This window comes from Manacus vitellinus, unplaced genomic scaffold, assembly GCF_001715985.3.
Source record: "Manacus vitellinus isolate BGI_N305 unplaced genomic scaffold, ASM171598v3 scaffold_24_pilon, whole genome shotgun sequence".
Classification (NCBI taxonomy): Eukaryota; Metazoa; Chordata; class Aves; order Passeriformes; family Pipridae; genus Manacus; species Manacus vitellinus.
This window is the reverse complement of record NW_021939798.1, coordinates 4,301,886-4,311,375: the sequence shown is the minus strand read 5'-3', so window position 1 is coordinate 4,311,375 and position 9,490 is coordinate 4,301,886. Positions and strand designations below refer to the sequence as shown.

The 9,490-nt window shown below is 42.0% G+C and overlaps 1 protein-coding gene across 1 annotated transcript; it reads right to left on the bottom strand.

The window, feature by feature from the left end:
- Positions 1-2,067: 2,067 nt before the first annotated feature.
- CD7 (CD7 molecule) lies at positions 2,068-8,963 on the bottom strand. The gene is made up of 5 exons (XM_018073149.3): positions 8,743-8,963; positions 6,567-6,905; positions 4,701-5,051; positions 3,296-3,417; positions 2,068-2,281 (listed from the first exon to the last, which is right to left on the bottom strand). Exons 1-5 carry the CDS (start codon positions 8,813-8,815, stop codon positions 2,165-2,167), a joined length of 1,002 nt encoding a protein of 333 aa, XP_017928638.1. The 5' UTR covers positions 8,816-8,963; the 3' UTR covers positions 2,068-2,164.
- Positions 8,964-9,490: the final 527 nt, after the last annotated feature.

Genomic DNA, 9,490 nt, shown 5'->3' with positions numbered 1-9,490 from the left:
TCCTTTTCCTCAGCGAGGTGTTACTTCTTTTTTTAAATTTATTTACACCAAGCCAAAGAAACCACCTCCACTACTGTTTCCTTTCACAGCTTGTTTTTTTTATTTCACAATTGTGATCCTGTTTGCACGGTGGTGTTGCTACAGAAAGCTGATCTTGAATGTCACTTTGCTCATTGTGAACCTCTGTGTGTTGCCTCTCAGAGGTTTTACCCTCTTCTACTAAACCTGCATCTTTTTCCAAAAATGAAATGAAAAGTGGTTGACTATAGGATTATGAGCACTTTGGTTCCTGGATTGGCACCTAATTTGTTAGTTCTTCCCCAGCTCTTCACCCACCCCTGAGCTGGGCTTGCCCAGGGACAAAGTCAAAGTTGGTCACAGCACCAAACCCACCAGAGTTCAAGAAGTGTTTGGACAACGTTCTCAGACACATGGAATAGTCATTGTCTGGAGTGTTCCTTGGTATTTTCTTTGTTGATTAGTTTTAAAAAGAAAAACCCCACATGTAGGTTGTGTGATTAAAGTGGAAAATACCTATTATGTTGTTTATTGTAGTGCTATTAGGAGCAATTTATACTGTACTGTGCAAGAAGCCTTTGAATCCTTATTTAAAAAAACAAACAAACAAACCAAACCAAACAGCAAAACACTGAAAGAAACAGTCCATTCAATAACCAGCATTTATTTGCAAGATACATGACATAGTTTTTAATATAGGTATAAAAATATCAAGCAACTGTACATCAGAAAAACAATTTTATTCAGGTATGGCCATGTGAAGATGGCACCTCTTTGTTCAAAAGTGAACCCGTTCCCACCCCAGCCACCCCAGTGAGCAGATTTCCCCCTCAGGTCTGGTGCACAGCATTTCATGAGTAATATCTGGAGGGAAATGGGCTCTCCTGAGGGGCAGGACTGGATTGGCAAGCTGGGATCTTGGCAGAGCTCAGCTCTGGATAGGAAGGATCCCTGTGCCTGGCTCCGCTCCAGCTACTCACTCATCACGGGCAAACTGATGCTAATCCCTCAAAAAAATAAACAAACACATCAATAGGGAAAAACTCCAGCCTCAGCATGTCCTCAGAAAGCACAAACCAACCCCATCAATCCTGCCCTGTAACAGAGCAATTCGACATCCCTCTGGGCGCTGTTGACTTTCCCCAGCAGCCCCAGCTCTGCAAAACCAAACACCCTCAGCTGAGCTCCCTAAGCTGTTACTAAACCAAATCTTGAGATTTGTTCTAACCAAATCTAGCCTCCACCTGATTGATGTGAGTTTTGATAAATCCCTTCTTTGATAAGAAGGATTTTCAGATCAGACCCACCCATGCCCACATTGGAACACAGGCATTGGCTTTATCCCAGATTATTTCACCTTGTGTTGGAAAGTGTGGAGTCACTGACCTGGAGAAATGTATTCTGCTGGGTGGCCCTAAGACATGTGGAGTTGGAGACATCACCAGTCCATCACAAACATTTCTGCTGTCCCAAGAAGCCACCATGCTCCAAGTCTGGTCACTTTGCTTGTCAACCATGTCAAGACCCACACCAGTCATGCTGGTACCTCTGACAAAGGCAGTAAGTTAAAATCTAGACTTCATTGCATTTTCATGGGACTGTTATGACCTTGGTAAGCCCACACATATCCAGCACTTCACCTGAGATGCACCCTGCCACATTTCTGAAGTCTCCTCAGCTCAGAACACATTTCCCTGCTGTAACTTTTGAGTAGTTTGAAGCTCCCTGAGCTCCTGGGCAGACCCACGAGGATTCATGAGAGAACTGTAATCCTTGCATAAGTGGATCCAGTACAACTTATTGAACAGACTCTTCTGAGCACTTACCAAAGCTCAGAACCAGACCTCTCCAGCCATCCCACCTTCCCTGAAAGGGTTATTTATCAAAGAAATGAGCCCATATGATGCATCACTGAACTGCAGACATGTGTACAGGGTGCCTGCATTTTGCTATATTTTCTATACATTACCAAAAAAAAAAAAAAAAAAAAAGAAGAGAAAAGTAAAAAGCAGAAAAAAGCTTTGGAAATTAGTTTTTTTCTTTCCACTGAAAAAGGTGGGTGACAGCACTTTCAGTTCAACTACTGCATCAGATTGTTGAAGCAGCTCTCAGAGAGACCTGTACAGTTGATGTTGATGGTCCCAGCTTAAGCTTCACTGCCCCTGGAGTAGGTGTTGGTTCTGACCAGTGTGTTCCGTCTAGAACTGTAAGACATATCTTCATAAACTACATTTGGGGGGTTTTTTTGGAAGTATTTCTTTATCTGCAAACCAAGGAAAACAGCCATTCAGAACAGAACCTGGAAAAGGACCCCACCAGAGGAGTCAATTTTCGTCTTAAGAGTCCATCTACATCTTTAGAAGTCTATCTCTTGGAAGAGGAGATGTACTTTTAAAATTCCTTTCACAACACAGTGGGGTTTTGGAGGACCAAGTGGAAATTTTCAACCTATTTATTTAACTTTCTATTGTCAGTTTGACGCAATTTCACCAGAAGTTCCTTCAGGAGTTGGATGTAACTGCAGCTCCTGCAGAAATAAGGCTCATTCTTAGTCTGCTACTGGTGACATGAGAGACCAGTTCCCACAGGGCCACTGAGCTTTGACAGAATGATGCTGCACTACTGGTTTTTAGCAGTGCTGAAGCCACATGTGGAGGGACAAGACAGGAGCCTGTGAATCATACACTGTTAATTTTCACTAATCTTTATGGAGCAGAATCTATCAGAGACAAATAATTTCTGGGCATTTTCTGCAGTATATGAATATAAATAATCCTAGTAAAGGAAAAAAAAATTAGGATTTTTTTTTTTCTAGAACGGGACAAAATTTTTCTCCTGGTGCTGCTTTCAGACATCAGGCTATTTATAACTTTTTGTTGCCCTTGTGTCCCCCTCCAAACATTCCCTCACATCTCTTACAAGGTTACTGTGTACAGCTCCAGTCCCAATTCACATAAAGTTTTTAAATAAAGGACATTGAGGTACTTTGTCCAGGGAGGTACATACAACACATGGCTGTGTTGTTGACCATGTGGCTCACTTGAGCTTTGTTATCAAAAGGCAAACAATTTACAAAGAGTTTAGTTACAGAAACATAAAACACTGTGTTTACTGCAAGAGTTTACCGCTGGGAGACATTAAACAAAGGCAAATAAGAAACAATAGGAAGCCACAGTTCCTAAGGTTTATCAAAAGTTTGCTTCACTCAGCCACTGTTTATAAATAATTTGCTCAACCTGGACACAGTTTTGCTTTGGCATGGTGAGAGCATACTTACATTGACACGGTACAAGGTGCAGCACACCAGTGCACAAAACAGTAGTGCCACCACGATGAGGAGGGAATAGATGACCCAGGAGCTACCACTGCATGCCTTCTGGGAGTATGCCTGCTCCCCTTCTGCATCGAAAATTATATTATTAGTATTATTAAGAGGTAGAATTTTCTTTTTATTCTGAAAAAAATTGTTTACAGGTCAAGAAAAAAATCAGATATCAACAGCCACACAGCCACATTTTTTATTCCATTAGTATTCTCAGTGGCATCCCCTGGGCTCTTCCAGAGGCTGGTGATGACTGCAGGTGGCATGTGAAGGGTCAGCAAGGAGCACTCTACAAAGGCAAAAGCTGCCACACCACTGAGCAGAAGTAGGACCACACACTCGTGATGGGAAGAGAAAATGCCTTATTCTGAGGGCTCAGAAGGAATTGTCCAACAGCCAGTTTGTGAGCGGCACAGACAGAAGCAGGAGGGTTCTGTGATTTGCCGCACTCCCCTGAGCAGAACAGTGCTAGTGGAAAGGGTTCCAGCTCTCTAAAACCTCAGTTGATCCATATCTGAGTAACATAATCACCCTGCTGCTTTGATGTGCTGCTGTCATCCTCCCCAGCTCACTTTGCTGAGCTGTCACCCCCGTTATGGGTGGCAGCACCATGAGACCACAGTCGTCTTTGCAGACTGCAGGTAGATCCTGGGCAGCTCTCAGGGCCTTTGGGAACCTTATTTTACAAAGACCTCAGCAAAGCCCAGTGCCCAGGGTTGAACTGCACCAGTAAGATCAAAATCAAGCACTGGATTTCTGGTTCTCTCTTCAGCTTAGCAAATGGTGACAGCACCATCCTGCAGAAAAATAAAACCCCTCTTTGGAGCACACACAGGGCTCAGTGTGTAATAATGGCCTGTGGGGCTTGAAGTACATGCCTGAGGACTTGTTCTGTGCTCCCCAGTGTGACCTATTTTTAAACAGAAAGACTTGCTGTTGGGAATTGTTTCTAAAAGACATTGATGTCACATTAAGATCAAAGAACTGTTGCTAAAAATACTTATTCATATCCTAAAATTGACAGATTATTCAGGCACACACTGAAATGTTTGTTATCTTATTTTGATGTTTTTTAATTCTTTTTAAGATGCAGGATTATAGCAAGTTTTCTCTTCTGAAATGCCCTCTGGTTGGTTGTACAAGGCACATAGAAACACAGTGGCTGTGTTTCTACCTCTGAGCATAACAGGACACTGATGAGGCTGAGCCCACTCTCCAAACTCTCCCAGGTACTGGATGAGCTCTACCCAGGGATTAGTGCTTTACCTGCCCTCACTAGATTTCTGCAAGCTTCTTGCCCACCTTTTGCATTACAACATGCCTATAGTTAGTTATGATTAAACAAGCAAGAGGAACATACCTTTAACCAGCACCATGGTGCCACTTGCTGAGAGGAGACGGGTGTTTTTCCCATGTTTCACCTCCTCAGCACAGACATAGTTATCACTGTCATTCTCCTGCAGGTCGTGTAGAGTTATCACCATTTGCTTCCCTTCCCTCGAATACTCCAAGCGCTCAGCAAAGGCAGGTGGAATCCTTGTAGCACTCTGATTTGACACATACAGAACACTTTCAGGCTGCACATGAGTCCTGAGCAAGTAGATCCCTTCGTCCCCACGTGAGCTGCTCATCACACAGGTGATGCTGACAGACTGGCCTTGCTGAGGGCTGGCATAGAGCGGTGACTGCTTCAAAGCCCCACCAGTTTTAGCTAAAGACAAGAGAGATTAATGGCTGTCACGTAATTATCAGGGTGCATTTTAACCAGGGAGCAGATGCAGAGGTCACAGACAGAAAGAACAGGCCGCAGAAATTTAGATAAAATGAATTTTTTAATGGGCTACCTTTACACGTGCCTTGAGAAGAAGGATATATTTTAGCACACCCTGGCATGTTTTCCTGCCTCAGGATCTGAAAGTAGGACTGACCAACAGGTTTACCTGGTTGTAAAGGGTCTGTACCTACCTAAAAAATACATATACTGATCCCTTCTAAGGGAATACAGCCTCTTCAGCATGTCCTTGGACATGGATCACTGACTGCTTTCTCCAGTGAGATGAAGACATAGGAGGATCTGGGGAATATTGGTCTGGATCAACTCATACAATGTGAGTCCCATCAATGTTGAAAATTATGTTCAAAAAGTAATTATTAATGGTTTGCTGTCCAGCTGGGAAGACATTCTACTGAATTCCTCTGAGGACAGGTCTTGTTCCTTTTAAAATTATCATTAATGTGGGTGAGGGAATGAAGACAGAATGTATCATGGTTGTCAAAGGAAAGTGGCAAGCATTTTAGAGAAGAGGATCAGAATCAAAAAGAGAGATAAAGTAACTTAAAAAATAATTTGAAGAAACAGTACACAATAAACAAGATGGAATTCATTTGAGGAAACAGAGCCAAGGAGTTAGAAAAGAGAAGCCTAAGGAAGAACATGACAATTCCTCATGGATATAAATTACAATTGCTGATCCAGCAATCAGTTAGATTTCATGTGCCTTGGGGACAGGAAAGGAAGAAAACTCTAAAGTTTGGTAAAGATATTTCTCATCAGATGGTCTCATCAGAAGGATGGGTACATAGAGGAATAAGCTGCCAAATAATAGTGGGGACTCAAACCCTCTTCTAATGCAAAAGAAAATAAAGACAGAAAAATTGTTCCCCCAACCACAAAAATCTGCCAAAGGGAGCACTTGTGCCCATTCATCAACTATTAAGAACAGAAAAAAGCCTGTACCCACTCATGCCCAACTTGCAGACCCTGCCTAGCACCAGCTCCCAATAAGTACCAATATGTCATTTAAGATGAAATAGTAAAAAAAAAAAAGAGATTTGCAAAAACTGCTATTAAAAAAAAAAAGTCTCATTGCTCTGCTAGTTATTCATAAAGATTTCACAGATTGTTTTGGAAAAAGAGCTCTAGATCATCACTGTTTCCAAACTGCTGCAGCTACCTATGACTAATAGGTGAAAACCTGTAGATAGAATTAAATCAGTCACAAATTGATGTTCTAGGGTGGATGGGGGATTTTTGGTACTGTACTATCTAATGCTCTTTCTTCAATATTTCAGGGCCCACACTTTCCTTCAAATCTGTTCATCACCTGAGCAGACACAAGTACAGTTCTGTCAGACTCTTCCTCCCATTGTGCTTGCTTCCAATCTTTGATTTAAAATACAGGTCTGTATTCAATAATTCATGACATAAAAGGTGGAATTGCAATACCTTTCACCACTACTATGGTTCTCCTCCCATCCAGTATTTTGTGATGGTCATTGACTGTAACATACTCAATGCATAGGTAGATATTGGAGTCAGATTCCTGCACATTGTGCAAAGTTGTCCTGTAATTCCTTCCTTCCCTTGAACACTCGGTGCGACCAGCCAAATCAGGAGAGATATTTGGAGGATTGTCCTTGGGAAAATATATCATATTGACTGTCTTTCTGCTACTTTTCAAGTGCATTCCCAGGTGCTCTCCTAAACCACTGATTGAGCAAGTTATGCTGATGGAGTCTCCTTCCCAAACACTGAGAACGTCTGTTGACTGCTCATTTTCTCCACCTAAAGATAAGAAATGCAATTGAGATGGTAATACCAGAGTTCTTATTGATCTTTTAATATCAAAGTAGTTTTCAGAACCAACAATTCTGTCAACAGAACCGCTCTGTAAGACTGGACCTTAGTCTTGCTATGCTGTGTGTGTCATCTCTTGGCTGCCCTGGACCCTGTAGTGCCTTTCATGCCCATTGAACTGTTCAGCTCAGCACCTTCCCAAAGCTTAAAAGGCCGTGGCAAAAAAGTGTCTCCTGTCACTCGTGCAAAAAATTTAGTTTGCTCGGTTTAGATTCTCAGAATGATCCTATTAGTTCTCAAAATACAAGCTTCACTGAACTCAGCCTGACAGTTGGAGCTGTTTGAGGGTCTAAATCTGGAATTCAAAGGTAAGAAAAAAATGACAGAGAATGGAGGAAAAAATACACCTTTTTTTTTTCTTTTTAAAGAAAGGAGCATTTAGCAACACCAGGAAACTGGATAATACAGCCTCTCGGGCTGCAGAGGGTGTAACTCCAATCTATAGTAAGAAACAAAGGTACCAAAATGTATAATGAGACATCTTTGAGTTCTCTAATTACCTCAGGATCAAAAGAAACTGAACAGTAAATATTTGTGTAATGAATAGCAAGAAACAGAGGGATCAAATGGGAAACACCAGAAAGAAATTACATCAGAAGCAAGGAAAGAAAAATTAAATAGAGAGTACTGCATGTCTAGGACAAACACAGTTTATAAAAGGTTGAATTGTTCAATGTTGAGAAGCAAATTAAGGATCCCTACATACTTAGGACAATTTACTTTAATAAAGAAACAAACATAGAATTCAAACACAGAAAGTGTGGATTGTTGAAATATAGATACAGTAGGTCACTCCACCTGAGCAGACATGGGCATGTTCCTCCTACAACACTCAGAGAAGGAATTAAGGCAACCCAAGAGTCACGAGCAATTATCTCCCAAAGCAGCAGAGAAATGGGGTGAGGGATAAGGCTGGAGAAGTGCAGAGCACTCAGCCTTTACCATCAGGAAAGGAAAGCCCATCAACCTAAAAATCAGTACTTCCAAACTGACCTAGTTTAAACTTTTCTGTGACCTAAGACCTCACAAAGTTAAGGACAATCAGAAGAAGCCCATCACTCATATTCTCCAGAGATCAAGGTAGAAGCTCAGGAGTTAAATTATATTTGCAGAAATCAGCATTGACTCCTAAATAACCACTAACTAAAGAACTTTCTCACCAGTTTCACTGCACCTTCCTTTCAGACACACTGATTTATAGATAATATGTTTTTCTCAAGTCACCATCCTTTCCATTGTCAATGGTGATGGGGAAAAATGAGTGACTGTTTGGAGACTTTTTCTTTCCTCAGCCTGTTCCCCTCAGAAATTCACACTGTTTACCCTAAGTGTGCCTCCAGCTTGTAGTCTTAATAACCACAGCAACATTCAGCAGTGGATATTTCTGGTAAGGCTTTATTCGACCTTCAATAAAAATGCCCCTAGTAAATATAAATATTCATTTCTGTCAGTAGTGGACTCCCCCATCATCCTTAAAAATACAGATACAGTTGATCTGAAATTACTGGAAAACACTTGTACAGAGAATGATTGCTTTGTAGAAAACTTAAGATCATAACAATTTTTCTTTTTTTTCCCTACAAGTTCCTTTTTTAATTTCAGAGATTTATTTTTTTTTTCCAAAGTTCCACCTGCTTTCACTAATAGTGAATCTGGCAGGAAGCTGTTTGAGAAAATAGACTAAAGTAGGAGGGGGATTGAACACAAAGAAGCAAGAAAGAGGAAGGAAAACACTGAACTGGAAGAGCATCTACATCATACCTACCAGTCTGGGCAGGGAAGCACGGGAGGAGCAGCAGACAGAGGGATGCAGTTGGGAGACAGGACATCCACAGCATTTTCAAAGGTCTCTTTAGTTGCTCTCTGCAATCTGACTGATGAGTTAAAGACCTGAGGAAAGGGCTGATGCCCCAAGCTGACCTGTTGCCTTTCAGCTACATCAGCTCTCTACTACAAGAAGCCAGCAGGATGCTGCTTTTGCTTTTCTATTCCAGTGAATGTGACAGAGAGGTGTATCTTGATGTTGACTTCACACTAAAACCGCCCCTGGTTTCCTGCTACTGAGCAACTCCCAGCCCTGAGGGTAGGAGTAGAAAGTTGTCTATGGTGAGCACCCACCTTCCCTTTGAAGACAACTGAGAATGGAGACACTCACTCAAATTTGCCCTTCACAGCACCCAAGCCAGGCAGTTGTCCCCCAGTTGTGGTCTCACTGGAAATGTGGCTGCCTGGTACAATCACTTCAGCCTGTCACTGTTCCCACAGGCTTAGATTGGTGGCTGCAAATGCAAAAGCCTTGGCTTTGTAAGGAGCAAGGAGATGAGAGATGCTGCGTTACTTCAGCTAAACCTTCAGTTATTATACCAGCCCTGCACACAAACCAGCAGCTTGGATCTGCATCTTGGCAATGACAACGGGAATAAATTCCCAAGCTACAGCACAGGACGTACCTCCCACGGGCCCCTGGCTTCACATTTAACAACCTCTCTGTGTGTCTGCAGTGCACAAGAGCT